The sequence below is a fragment of the Polypterus senegalus genome, chromosome 1, assembly GCF_016835505.1.
Source record: "Polypterus senegalus isolate Bchr_013 chromosome 1, ASM1683550v1, whole genome shotgun sequence".
Lineage (NCBI taxonomy): Eukaryota > Metazoa > Chordata > Cladistia > Polypteriformes > Polypteridae > Polypterus > Polypterus senegalus.
This window is the reverse complement of record NC_053154.1, coordinates 159,757,697-159,772,587: the sequence shown is the minus strand read 5'-3', so window position 1 is coordinate 159,772,587 and position 14,891 is coordinate 159,757,697. Positions and strand designations below refer to the sequence as shown.

General features: G+C 37.0%; 1 protein-coding gene across 5 annotated transcripts in view; it reads left to right on the top strand.

Annotated features, from left to right (window-relative positions):
* The window catches only part of pld1a (phospholipase D1a), a 254,737-nt gene that overhangs the window by 205,275 nt on the left and 34,571 nt on the right, over positions 1 to 14,891 (top strand). For all 5 annotated transcript variants that reach the window (XM_039761453.1, XM_039761463.1, XM_039761429.1 and 2 more), the window contains 3 exons: positions 6,803 to 6,891; positions 7,374 to 7,487; positions 11,853 to 11,902. In XM_039761453.1, coding sequence (XP_039617387.1) covers positions 6,803 to 6,891; positions 7,374 to 7,487; positions 11,853 to 11,902 — 253 coding nt within the window. The remainder of the gene's footprint in view (positions 1 to 6,802; positions 6,892 to 7,373; positions 7,488 to 11,852; positions 11,903 to 14,891) is intronic.

Genomic DNA, 14,891 nt, shown 5'->3' with positions numbered 1-14,891 from the left:
TGGTTAAGCACTATTACCTTATAGTAAATTTCATTAGGAAAATACAGTGGAACCTCTGTTTGCGAGCATAATTTGTTCCGGAAACATGCTCGCAGTCCAACGCACTCGTATATCAAAGTGAATTTCCCAAACAGCCCCTCTGCTTACACCCCCTCCATCAGGCGAAGAGAATGTCAGAGAGCGTGAGACAGACAGAGAAAAGCAAACAATCAAGCACCGAGCGGGAAGCATATCGTATATCATTGAGGAGTTTTAGTTAATACGTAATACATGCTCTGATTGGGTAGCTTCTAAGCCATCCGCCAATAGCGTCCCTTGTATGAAATCAACTGGGAAAACAAACTGAGAAAGCATGTACCATAAATTAAAAGACCCGGTGTCCGCAGAAATCCGCGAACCAGCGAAAAATCCGTGATATATATTTAGATATGCTTACATTTAAAATCCGCGATGGAGTGAAGCCGTGAAAGTTGAAGCGCGATATAGCGAGGGATCACTGTATATTTTTTATGTAAAAGTACAAAGTGTTCACAGTACTAAATTAGCAGCCAGTGGTAGAAGATTTTGTTTTTTAAAATAATATAGAGTAGCACAGTATTTGGCAGTGTTTGCCTATTACTTCTTACAGAAAACAGTTTAAGCTCAGATTGTAAGGAGAGCATTCATGGACTTCCCGGATCTAGGGGCACTAAATTCTATTTTCACATATGTGCACATGCAAACATGAAACAGTACACAATATCGGCAATGTAGTTTTCTATGCAGAGCTTCTCAGTCTTGGCTTTGTAGTAGCAAGGATAAACTCTGTCCTGTTGCAGCAAAATTTTAAACTAATAATGAAGAGAAAAGAAGAAAAATCTAGTGTTTGGATCAAATGTTTGAAAAGAATACATAGGAGAATTTAAACATGTACTGTTGAGAAAGGAGAGAGAAATAAAATGTGAAATTTTAAAACAATAGCATAAACCTAAGGTGAAAAAACATCTATTATTTTGATTTTTGGGTTGTGACCTTGGTGGCCATGTGATTGTGAGTTAGGTTTCACTTTGTTTATAAACTTTGTTTTGAGTTTTAAAAAATGGTTTGAATAACACACATTTAACTTTTAACACTCAATGCGCAAAAACGGTTATCTAGTGAGTTTTATATGTTCTTGGATTTTCACTTGGCTTAAGGTCCAGCCTTTGGCTGAGCCAGTTGTGAGTTTTCTTATTTTTTTGTTCTTTCATCACTCTACTGTTGCTTATTTTGTGTACTATAGTTACATTTCTTTTTATGCTGTAAAATTTTAGCATTCATTTCAAGAGGGGATCACATGTTTTTTTGTGGATTTTCATTTTGCCTCCTCCAAGTTTCCATTCCACCTCAATTGCTTTTACATGAAATACCCCTTTCCCTTGAGACAAAATATCATCTTTCTATTGCATGGGTGGTTTTGGTGATGTGCGCAGAATAGTTTACTGCAACTAGCTCCTTTATAAGGCAAATGCCAATAAATGTGCATTCGTGAAGTTCTTCTTGGCTTCAATCCTAAATGCACTTTCCCTTAATTTCCACTTGTTTTCTTACATACATGATTCACAGTTAAGTTAAAAGAATTCTGCTAGGTCTACTGTATCAATGCCATTGAGAATTTTGAAGACCTGGATTAGATGCCCGCTTTGTTTGATATGCTGGAGACTAAACAGGTTTAACACTGAATTACCAAAGCCTTCAAAAAAACTTGTAATCCCGGCCCACATTAAATCCCTTCGAACTTGTCCATCAGTGTCTTTTGTGTTGTAAATGTATCGATCAGCAAAAGCAGCAAGCAGCCTACTAACACATCCCCTCACCAATGCAGAAAGGGCAGAAAGTTTTCTCAGCTCAAGTCTGTTCACCTGAGAGGAAAAAAATGCCGGTGTCAATCAAATACAGGAAGCGCTGTAGTCTAATTGTGACTTTACACTGTAGGAAGATAAGTCAATAACTCAAGGTAAATAATATTTGATCTGCCTTTTATATAAGTAACATGTAAATGTTTTTCATATAATGACCATCAGAAAATGCCTGGTATAGCTGCATTGTTCTTATGTGTGAGTAGACGTTTTTTGTGGGGAAGGCTTCTGTTCTCTTTCTCTGATGTAGAACCCTCATCACCATCTGAGTTCACCTCTTCAAAAGTTCTTTTTCTGCAGTTATATTCTTGAATAAAAACGCACTTGTTTTTTTATATTTGTACCTTTTGTGAAAATGTTTATTTGATATTTGGACTTCAGGCTTCACACATTATACACTTCATGTCTACATTTTGTCAGTTATTACCAAAACATGAAGAACATTTCTGTTTTAACAATATGTTTACATAGATTGTTGTAGACACAGAACACACATTAAATGCATGTATTCCAAATAACAACATATAATTTACCCTATACCACCCCAGGTAATTCACGTGCAGGTAAACAGACTTGAGCTGAGAGAACTTTCTACCCTTTCTGTGTTGCTGCGGGGATGAGATAGCAGGCTGCTTGCTGCTTTTCTTGATCAACACATTTACAGTTTACACATTTACACTCTGACAGAGGGGAGTAAAGGGATTTAAGGTGTGCCGGGATTACAAGTTTTTTCGTAGGGTTTGGTAATTCTAGTGATAATTCTCTGAGTATGTCTGAATAGGACATGTCCTTAAGTCCTGGGATGCGCTTGGTTGCTCTTCACAGCACAGCTTCAAGTGCTACTGTGACTTTTTTGTAACATGGTGACCAGAACCTCACAGTACTCTGGATACAGTCACACTAGCACATTATATAGTCTGTGCATAATGTCACTTGATTTATATTGAGCATTTTTTACAATATAACCATATATTTTATTTGCCTTTTTAATAACGTTTGCACTTTGCTTAGATGTTAAAAATGTTGTTTTGGCATAAATTTCTAAATCCTTTTCAGAGTTTCCTTCCTATAGGACAGAGTCTCCCACCTTGTATTTTTAATTGACATTCCTTTTACCCTTTTGCCACACTTTACATTTTTCTACTCAGTGAAATTTTCAGTGAGCCGGACTACTGGCATTCTAAGCTTTGTAGTCTTGATATGATCTTCTCTCTTTATCTTCTTTTTATCTTTTATATGCAACCTGTATACATTCATTTAGTTTCTCTCCTTTTCTCTCACTTAAAAAGTTGTTGTGACACTCTCTATTCCATTTATATAATACAGCTCACAACCCTTTTCCTGTAATTTCATTATGGAAAAGGTACCTCTCACTTCTTCTGCATTTTATGTGCCTGGAATAATGTTTTCAACCCCCTTGGTGTTAACCCCAAGGGTGTCTTGATTCAGAATTCTATGCAGTTATGGTTAATCATTAATCAGACTTGGGATGATATATAATGATCTGTTTACATTTTTAAGCCTGAATAACTCTTGGGAAAGTATTCTGTTGCCATTTAGTGGATGAAATAATATCATGGTGCAAACATTCATGAGTATTTCTATATGTTTTGCCCCTCTACGGTAACTCATCAATATACTTGAGTGCAGCAGAGCCTTCAGCTGAAACAACAGTGTCAAAGAAAAAGCCTTAAAGGCAGTTTTAGAACCAACTAAAACATAAGCAATGCTTGAATCGAGCAATAGTGATGATGATGTGAACTGGTCATCACACTTTGGAACTGAAAATAAAACTGATGCATGACATGGCTCTGTACAAACAAACGGCCGTAATATGCCTTGTGTATTTTGTTATTATATAGCCCCATCATGGTGGGACAGTAGCTGTGTGACAAAAAAGCTAAATAATTACTATCGAGTGCACAGACAAGCAAGGTATTAGCCTACTTACCAATGTTCACAATGCAGCAACTAGCGGGGGAAATGTGATAGTCACTAAACCGTAGCCTGCAGTAACACAAATGACACTTCAATCTTGCAGGTCAGGCACTGACAGTCTACCCCTATCATGTGCAATCGACAGAAGAAAATATAAGGAAAGTGCACAAAAAAACATGCTTCTGCTGTCTTGATTGCAATATTGGGTTGAGTGCTGGTAAATGTTTTCAAACATATCACACATATGATATGCATTAAATCTGCATCATTGCAGCAGTGGTCACTATGCATACCTTTTCTACTGTATTTATGTTATGTTTTACTATTTACATGTTTCTTTTACACCTAGTAACAAATTCTCTTGTTGAAAGTAAATTAAAGCTTTTGGCTAATTTTTCATGAGGTAAACATAACACTGGGGAGGTTAAAAATATACAGTAAAGCTGTATCCAGACATACCATTAATTGATACATTTGGTTAAAATGTCAGCCCAGGGATTATCCTACTCCTTGTAAATTTTATCTAAAGGTCCTAGAACCAGAGCCACTATGCCATTTATATGACTCTACCCCTTTTGTTTACTTTCTGCATATATTCTGGCAGTGCTTTCCTTGGCCTTTTAGACATCTGTCTGCAATTTTCTGTCTTCCTTCATTTCAGTATCTATTTCAACTTTACCTTAAAATTTTATTCTTTTATATTTCTCCTCTTTAAACTTTAGACTTCTTTGTCTTGGTTACTGCTAAACTACTCCATACATCATGTTGGAAGACTCTAGGAGAGGTCACTGAGGAAAACTGATATTCCTCTTTATATAAGCTGTTGTACTTGGAGCTTATATAATGAGGCATCAGGCAAATACAGAAAGCCATGGGCTGCGTCCGTCAGGCATTAGAAATCTTAAATGTGTGTCAACTATTAATCCTATTTAAAAAAAAAAAAAACTAAAACTATTAATATCAATTCACATCGATTTCCTTTTTAATTCCATATTTAAAGCCTTCTTCGTTCATTCCATGTTTATCTTCACTTTTTATTCAAATCTTTCGTCTGTTGTGTTTTTGTTTTATCTGTCACTCTGGATTTAGGGTTCTGGATGGGATGATGGTAGGGGCTTAAAATATTTCTGTCTTGTAGTTCTTCCTATTCATGATTTTTGTACTGTGTACTTCTGCTTTTTCAATAAATAAAGATCCAAAAATATACAAAATAGGTATACTAGTCCTGCTGTTTATTTATTTAATTTCTTCTGTTTGATGTTGTGTCATAGGTGTCAGTTCCAGCTAGCAGGAACTTCCTCTTGTTACTTGAAAGCTTATTTGAAGTTTTCATTATTCTGCATTTTAGAAACATATGTATGAATAGTCAGAAGGATGCAGTAAGTTATACTACTTTTCATGTTTCCATTAATGAAAGCCAAATTATGCATGAAAACTGAAAAAAATCTAGTGTTTTATTGCCACAGAAGAAGGGCAGTAGATTTTATTGTTAAACTTGAGGTAGCAGTTTAGTACTGTTATAGTGCTGAATTTGCTTTCATTGACAAAATAAACCTTCACAATGGGCCCATTTGGCAGAGATTTGGGGTCTCATTATATGTACTCTAAGTGACACATGAGTATCATAAAATCATTGAAATAAAGAACTAAAGATTCCCTACCCAGCTAAGAGAGCCCAGATTGAAATTAACACACATGGAAATATTTTGTCGGCTTGTTTTCAAAGTAGCTCTTCAACACAAACATCTAATGATGAGGAAATTTGCAGTTACTTGGAATAACTATGTGGATTTTTCCAAAATATTACAGCATGCTTTGCATAAACCAAAGAGCTGTTAATATTTTGCATGTACAGTAGCGTGCACAATTGCAGTCCAGCCTTCACACTCTGTTAGAAGAAATTGCTTGTAGGTAGTGTGAGGGGGAGGGGTGGCACTGAGGCAAAGGATTTGCACTAGTATTTGGAAGGCTGCCAGTTCAAATCCTTTTGCTACCAGAAGGGTTGCTACTCTTCTGGGCTATTGAGCAAGGCCCTTAACCTAAAAGTTGCTCCAGCGGTACTGCACAAAGGCTGATCCTAAGCTCTGAACTCCACCCCACCCCACCCCTTCATAGTTAATGCAAAAAGACAATTTCCCCTCATGGTTTAATACAGTGTACCAAATGCCAAAAAATGGCACTGTTTCCCATCAATAATGGTAAACCATATAACAAGTAAACCATGTCATTGAGGTCTTTAATGTACGTGATACCATGTAAAAATATCTATTTAAAAATCTGGGCTTGCTCAGCTCTAACTAAGGTAAGGTCATTTTATCCGTCTGAATTCTGTTTTTGTTCTGTCATTTTCCATATTTGACATATTTGTTAATATGCTAATTGTTATGGTTCTTGAGAAATTATCTGTTGTGCTGACCATTGCTCATGTTGCCTTCTGCCTCAAGAATATTTACCATTGTATGTTATTTTCTTTTGATCTTAATCACATAGGCTTACCACGTATCTTGTTCTCACTTTGACTGGCATTTTATAGAATTAAGACTGATTACTGGCCTAAATGTCTTTGTATCTCTTTCTATTCGTGAATATAGAGGGAATTTCTTTTCTCAAACAAATTACTTCTGAAGAGCCACATTAGGTCATCATCTAAGTAATACAGTATGTACACTATTTAATTGTAACAGGTTAAAGGCAGCATAGAAGTATAAAATATGCAAGAAATGTTGACAGGAACTGAAAGTCAATAAGAAGAGCAAAGATAAAGAGGGGTGCAAAAAGTTAAAGTAGACAGTACTGTTAGTGCCAACATTCATATTTGATTTTCTAGATATAACTTTAGTTGTGCTACTGCTTCTTTGTTATTGCCTTTGCACTTTTTTTTTACAGCATGCCATGTGTGGTGATACTATTGGCAGTCATGCTGTTTTTCATGAATTCTACTAAATACTGTATTTTTTATTATTTCTATAAATACTTTTCCTTTACAGAATCAATTTTTCATAAGCTGTGCTGATCAAAAATACGTTTTCAATAAGGTTGGAGACACCATTGCAGAGCGAATCCTGAAGGCATACAGGTATTACGCATCATTTGTTTTTGTGTAAAATAGTAATTTTGTCCTTTGTCTTCCTTTTTCATATCCAGTGGCACTCCATTGAACTGTCCACTGGGTCCACCATAAGTTACCTTAAAATAGCAACCAACTGGCATCTAAAATATGGCCATCCATTTAAGGGTTGTATGGTTGTATTCATAGCCATCTGCTTCAGCCACCTTTAGTCGACCTCTGCTGGACTGCATTCACTGGCTACAGTGAAATGTCAGTGACCAGCAGTTCTAGGATATACTTTGTATTGGAATCTGCTGAAGTTTTTTTTAAAGAAAGAAGGTCCTTAATTAAATTAATGAGCGACTCTGTCACAAGAAGAGTTTAGTGACCTCAACATCCAGAATAGATTTGCCAGCTATTGAAATATGTTGCCTTTTTTGGCTGTGTTATCTTTGTATTTAACTTTATTAAGTTCTTAAGAAGCACTCCTTCTTCTTTTTTTTTAACAGAGAAAATAAGAAGTACCGTGTGTATATTGTAACACCATTGTTACCGGGGTTTGAAGGCGACATTTCAACTGGAGGAGGAACTTCTATCCAGGCTGTCATGCACTTCAATTACCGGTGAGGTGCCCCAATCAGTGCTACTTTAGTCGGCTACCACAGAGATTACTGTCATAGATCTTTCTAGATAGATCAATACTTTATTTGTCTTCAAGGAGAAATTTAAACTTTACAATGGTTAGAAAGAGAGAGAGAGAAGTATAATATATAAATAATATTAAAAAAAAAACTAATTTCTGAGTACACATAAGAGCTTCTGGCTTTGATACTGGAGAGCTGCTGCTATTAGTAGGCAGTAAGATGGTCAGACCTGTCCAGGTCAGCTTGTTGTGTCCACGAAATGAACATGCCATTAGAGCAGGAGTAGGCAATGTCGGTCCTGTAGGGCTGCAGTGGATGCAGGTTTTCATTCCACCCGACTACTTAATTAGAAACCAATGATTGCAAATCTCAGACCTTGTTTAATTTAATGGCAGTTGTAAGATTCTAGGGGTTGCTGTTGCCCATTCAAACCCTACAGACAGATCTACCGCACACAGATTAAAATCACAAAGAAGATGTTTTAATCTTTTTCTTCTTCTTATGGTGCCGAGATGCACCTCTGTCACAATAAACAGGAATACAATTATATTAAGCACAATCAATAAACACAATTCTCACTTCCACACCTCCCAGCAAGCCCTGACCTACTTCTCCCGACTCCAGTTCGCTTGCTGGGTCTCCAGCAATCCTTTCTTTATATAGTCCTTGATCTGAGTCTAATGAAGAACTGGCTTTTTTCTTCAGCCTGGAAGAACTTCAGGGTTTCCATCCCATCCTTGCGACTTGGGAGTACTTCTGGGCTATGGATGAGGCATGGCCCCTCTGGTCCTCTCACAGCTCCTCTTGGTAGCATGCACAGTACCCAACAGGGCTTAGAAACCAAACTCCAAGTCCCAGGATGCCCTGCGGGAATCCGGAGCACCATTACACTCCAGGGGAGCTGCCATCTAGCGTTTTGGGGGTGGCAGTGTCCAAAAGTAGCTGCCTCCCCTCTTCCTTCCATCCTCATGGTGTCCTGGCCAGGTTGAGCTACTGTCCGTCTATTATACAGTTTAGTCTGAAATGTAATATTCTTATATCATAGATTGTGTTCCTTTCCAAGTAAATCTTTCAAATAAATTGAAGCCTAAACCAGATAATTTTCAGTCTGTCACATTTTTCTCTTAAAGTTTTTTATTAAGCCAAAGAGTGCATGGTAAATCCACATAGGAACAAATGGAAACAAGTTAGATGAAGAACTGCTGCCTTCTTTGTCATCTGCATCTTATTGCTAATAAAGAGCTGTTAAAAACACTGAATGCAGCATTTTAAGACTGAAATAAGCAATTAAGGGTGAGGAAACCTAACAGGCGAGACCATTGATATGAAGCAGAAAAATGTTACTTGAGCAGTAAGTGCTTTATTAGCAATAATTGACTTCTCATTAAGAACCTGGGTTGGAACAAAATTTTGCAACCACTGCAGCCATCCAACTTTGCTTACCACTGCATTAGAGTTTTGTTCAGAATGATTCACCATTAGAGTCTTGATATCAGAATGAATCATGTTAATTGTCAAACTTAAAAATAAGCAACCTTCTCCTTTGCAGTAACATGGACACATTCAGTCAGTATTTCAAAGTATGGATCACGACTTTAATTGTAATGTTTCTCATCTTATATTTCTCATTCACATAATTCTCCACACCCTCTTCTGCTTTTTCCACTTCCTCTGATGATATCAGATGACACCCATCCAGCCTTAAATAGCATCTGAAATAGAAGGTGTAAGCCAGTTTGCCGAACTAACAAACAAATAACAGTACCTGAACTCACCGTGATTTGGCATTAGATGTGACAGTTCTTTCAATTTAAAAAGTGATAAAATATTCCCTTTTTAATCTTATTTTCGTCCTCACTCCATGCCTTCACTTTTTCCAGCCTAAAACAAGATGCTCCTCCAATAAGGTGTCAGATTACAGTGCTACCAGCTGAGTACAGGAATATTTAATGTATCCCAGTTTAAGTTAATCAGTCTCCTACATACTCATATGCTGTAGATGTATGGTACCCATAGATCCACTGTCCTTAGCCTGTCACATCTCTCAAGTTAGCATCTAGTCCGAAAAGGCATTTGAGATGGGCCAAAGTTGAGTCTGTAATGACAGCAGCAAATCTCCAATTTAATTTAAAAATCTATTTAAAAAAGTATAGGAACAAGTAACAAGTCTCAGGCCAAATCTTAACATTTTTAATTAAAAATATAAATTAAAAAATTAAAATTTATCAAAAAAATCTATCTATTGTGGCAGTAGGGGGCGCTAGTGCTCCCTTGAACCCTCAGGTACCACGCTGGACACTGGATAAAAGTCCAATACTCTTTATTAATTATCACTAACGTGTACAAAGCACCCTCCACACTACTCATATATTCAATTAACAACAACATTATTTTCTCTCCTCCTCGCCCAGACACTTCGCCCCTTTACCTCCCAGCTCAGCTCAGTGTCTGGACTTTCCCATAGTCCTTTTATACACCCTGACCCGGAGGTGTTCCTGCCCAATCAGTCCACAGTTCCTTATTCCTTCCGGATCAGGGTAAACAGTCCTTTTCTTCAACCCGGGAGCACGTTGTTTCTTCCTGTCACGTGACCGTGACATACTCCCGGGTTATAGGGCACATATGAGCCCACAAGCCCCCCTACAGTGACTCCCAGCGGACCCCAGGGTATCCAGCAGGGCTGTGTATAAACATTACAAGGTCCATGATGCCCTGCTGTCGGGAGAGCTCCTCCTGGCGGCCTGGGGTTGAGGACCGGAGTAAGAAGCCGGCAGTCCTCCACACTATCTATCTATCTATCTATCTATCTATCTATCTATCTATCTATCTATCTATCTATCTGTGTATCTATCTATCTGTGTCTGTCTGTCTGTGTATCTATCTATCTGTCTATCATAAGCTCATTGCTATCTATCTATTTAACTATCATTAGCTTAGCACTGTCTGTCTATTTATCATTCCACCAAAAGTACTGGCCTGGAATAACAGAGTGGTGCAATATGGGCAACAAAACAAAAATAACTGATTGGGAATGATAAAATAACAGTCTGTCGGTTGAGCTCTAACTTCATTATTTCATGAACATTGCTAGCTTGTTTTTCCAGGACACTTTTAACATTTGTCATGAATTCATAGATGTTATCTTGACTCTTGCAGAATATGGTATACCATTATATTCCTGGTACGCATTGTAGTAAGAGTGGTAGAAGATAGTATTGTCACACATACAGAGTACAATGAAATTTATGCATGCAGTACATTAAGCAAAAATGTATTAAAATAGAGACCTCCTTTTTTTAATATAAAACAATAAATCAGCTTACGTGATGTACTTTGCTATCTTTTTTCAAGTCATTTATACTTTTTTTGATTTTGGAAACATGCCAACATTCCATTTCATATTCAGAATTAACGAATGAAATGCTCCTCATCAAATTTGTATCATGGCTTAAATATGAATAAAGTAATCATTTTATTTTTCTGAGCAACCTTTTGCCTCACACTGGTTAACACCTATCTATTACTGTAAAGCAAGGCCATTTGAGGCAAATTTCTTATGGCTGTTTACATTCTGTTTTTGGCCACATATTGGCTCAGTTTGTTGTTTACAATACTGTACTCACAATTTATTCTTGTTTCTTTTCTGTTTTTGGATTATTATGCAAACTTGATTCCTACATAGTCTTTATTGTTCACTTTCCGATTTGAAACTTGCTAGTTCTTCATTATGATATTTGTCTTATTTGTGATCCTTTCCATTCAGTACAGACTTCTGTTTTAGTTAAACTTGTCTCCATGCCCTCTTTCTACCTGTCTCGGGAACTTGAATGCAGATCCACACAACAACACTTTTGATTCTAGTCTATTCACTCTGGCATTAGTCTTTTTTAAAACTCCATTTGCTTGAAAAGGATGGAGACACTTAAAAGGATGAAATTGTGGCATAGAATGATGATGTATGCTCACATTGCTTTGACCAAGTCAAGTTAGCCAGTGAAAGGTGGAGAGTCACCCAGCTGTCTTCCTAGTTTCTACAAATGTTGTTGTACAGAAATAATGCTAATATCAACCAAGTTATTGCTGTTTAGTTATAGACTATCTCTGTTGTTCAGATAGACAGACATAAAAGCTGATATGAGATTAGTGCTATTCAGCACTTATGGAAGGTAATTTATACAAAAACAAAAGGTTTTTACTGTTGTAGGAGTCAAAGCAAACTGCATGTGGTATGTGTTTTTTTTAATTCACTTAGTGCTATAGGATTTGTCTGACTTGATAGCTTATGTGTTATCTGAGACATATGTAAAGGATAATAAGTGCAAAGTCTTATTTTATTCTTCTCAGGACAATGATCAAGGGAGAAAACTCTATTATTTCACAACTGAAGGCTGAAAGTAAGTATATTATGTTGCTATTATGTGCTAAAAATAGGAAACGAACTGCTGAAAAAGGGAATCTTCTTCACTTTACTTTGATAGGCAAAAAATACTCGTTACATTCATAAACATTTGTATCTGTTTCCATTATTTCAGGTGGCCTGGCTGTTTGCCTTATTTAGCCTTTTACCTAAAAGCTAGGGGAATTTTGCATACATGCAACTGTATGCATCTATCATATATGACAATAATGACCCCATGAACCTACAGTTTATGGAAAGAAATTGATGAAGAATATAATAAAATGCTTGATGTGGAACCTGTTATGCTGTCCATAATGAGAGATTACTATCTATACTAATAAAAGGCAAAGCCCTCACTGACTCACTCACTCACTGACTGACTCACTCATCACTAATTCTCCAACATCCCGTGTAGGTAGAAGGCTGAAATTTGGCAGGCTCATTCCTTACAGCTTACTTACAAAAGTTGGGTAGGTTTCATTTCGAAATTCTACGCGTAATGGTCATAACTGGAATGTATTTTCGTCCATATATACTGTAATAGAATGCAGCTCGATAGCCGTGGGAGGCGGAGTTTCGTATTAAAATATTTAACCAATCACATTTCAGGCATCATTTGTTGCCAGGCAGAGAGGCTTTCACAATCTGTTGTGGAGGCACTCTATAACACAGAATAAATGTCAATTAACTTGTTGCTTCAACCAATTAGATTTTGAGTTGGTGTCAATAGGGCCCTCTAGCAGGCGTACGGCAACATCACCGTATTCAGACCCATTGATTGGATAGAAGCTGATATAAGGAACTCTACAAGGCCATTGAACGCACGGCAAACGCTCCGAGCGAAAGATCGTCGCGTACACTACGGCCAACTCCATGGCAGGTTTCTGGACAATATTATTTGACAGACACAGACCAGATTTCAAGACCATGAAAACCTGATATTTATCACGCTCCTCGAGCCCCAGAAGTTTTGGGAATACAAGAAAAATTTCACACATGCAGCCTTCTCCACTTTAACACAAGAGCCACGGAGCGCTTTTTGATCTCCCACTGATCTCCTTGACTTCCTTCATCAGAAAAATCTGAATGAGAGCATGGGGCAGCTGTTTACATTGGTATATTTGGCGGAGAGAATTCCTGTGTACACTGCTTCTGTCAAGCGGACATTTTCAGCCCTAAAGTGAAATCAAACTTATGCCAGAAATACCATAGGGCGGGTTCGCCTTTCAGCATTAACTTCGATGGTGATAGAGTGAGGTTTTGATGGAACTGAAGTGCACGGATAATCCGTACGGCAGAGTAATTGAACTGTTTTGAGGAAAGAGAGGACGATGGATTTTGTTTACAAATAATCCAAATTTTTGGTGAGTAAAATGTTGCGATTTTCCTAAATAATATTGCAAGTTTATGAGTTATTATTGATGTTTTTTATGTGTGTCGCGGCTGTGGCTGCAGTAGAAAGGAACTTGTTCATCCCTGGTTTGTCTATAAAATAAAAGCATTTATTGTGGCTACAGGAGTATATATATATATATATATACACCTCAATCTACATACTGTCAAATAAACGAACCACACGCCGTGGCGCAACACGAGAGGCTTTGCCTCTAGCGCTGACGTCCGAGGTTCGATTCCCGAGAGGAGGTGCAGTGAGTGTTTACGCCTGATGAGCCCAAAATTAGGGCTAAACACGTGCCGCATACTGTTTGCATTTTTTGACAGTAAAATTATTTCAATATATTCAATATATATATATCAGCGCTTCCCGATTCATTTTAACCTCACACCCCCTTGGTTTCAGAAGAACTATGAAAAAATATGAGGTTGATGCAGAAAAACAGATCACCAATTGAAGCTTTATGAATAATGGATACTTTATTCGCCATCAATAATTGTTTTGTTAAAGCTATACTCAGTGTAATCTTCCTTCCATGTTCTAATTTTTTCGCGACTAACCATGATTAAATGAACGCTAAAAAAGTAAGAGCAAAGCGAGGGTGACTTATCCAGGCAGGCAGGCGACAGCTCAATAGCTCGAATTGGAAATGGATATAAGTAGGTTCTATTTAGTCGACAGAAATATCTTTGGTAGGAATGTAAGTTGAATTTAGTCTTTAAATTTCTATGGTGAAGAAAAATGTATGCAATGATGACTAAATTTAACTTACATTCCTAACAAACATATTTCTGTCAACTAAATAAAAATTACTTATATTTAAAATTTAAATAGAACTTGAACAGATACGATAGTTCATAATACCCACGCAGCACTACAGTAAGTGCACGCAAGAGCAGGAGTCATCCGTTTTAACAAGCAGCATATTGCACTGATACGAAATAGCCTGCCCATTTAATTATTTAGGAATGGATAGATAAATTAAGATTTTGTACAAATAATGTTTTTCATTTTTCTTCCTCGATGGATTCTGGCACCCCCAGCAACAGCTGCTCGCACCCCAAAGGAGATAGATTTAGATATAGATAACAGTGACAAAACAATTACATTGATTACATTGACAATCATGTTACGTTATTTTCAAAATGTTTCCTTTTCTTTTTCATTACTTCTTTAACACACTACTTAGCTGCAAAGCGCGGGTATTTTGCTAGTTATAAATAAAATGAAGCAGTCTCATGTCTTTCTTTATAGGTTTAAATGCCATTGTTACATCAGCATGTCATGAGTGAGAGCCCTGTGTCTAGTTTTTGAGGTAACATACAGCTAATATGGGTGTTCCTTGACACATATACATTTTAAAGCATGATTTGATGTGTCCTAATGAACTCAAGAGAATAGTTTCACTAACATTTTTTTTTTCAAGCATTATATCCAAACCCCATAATATTTGATTGGATTTATAGTTTATAAAACATAGAAGGTGTTTGTGTACAGAATACTAGATACTAACCTTCATTTACACAACATTTGTGGATAGGAACATAAATCCAAAAGAATATGAAAGAGAAAGTCATTCTCAAGTTTG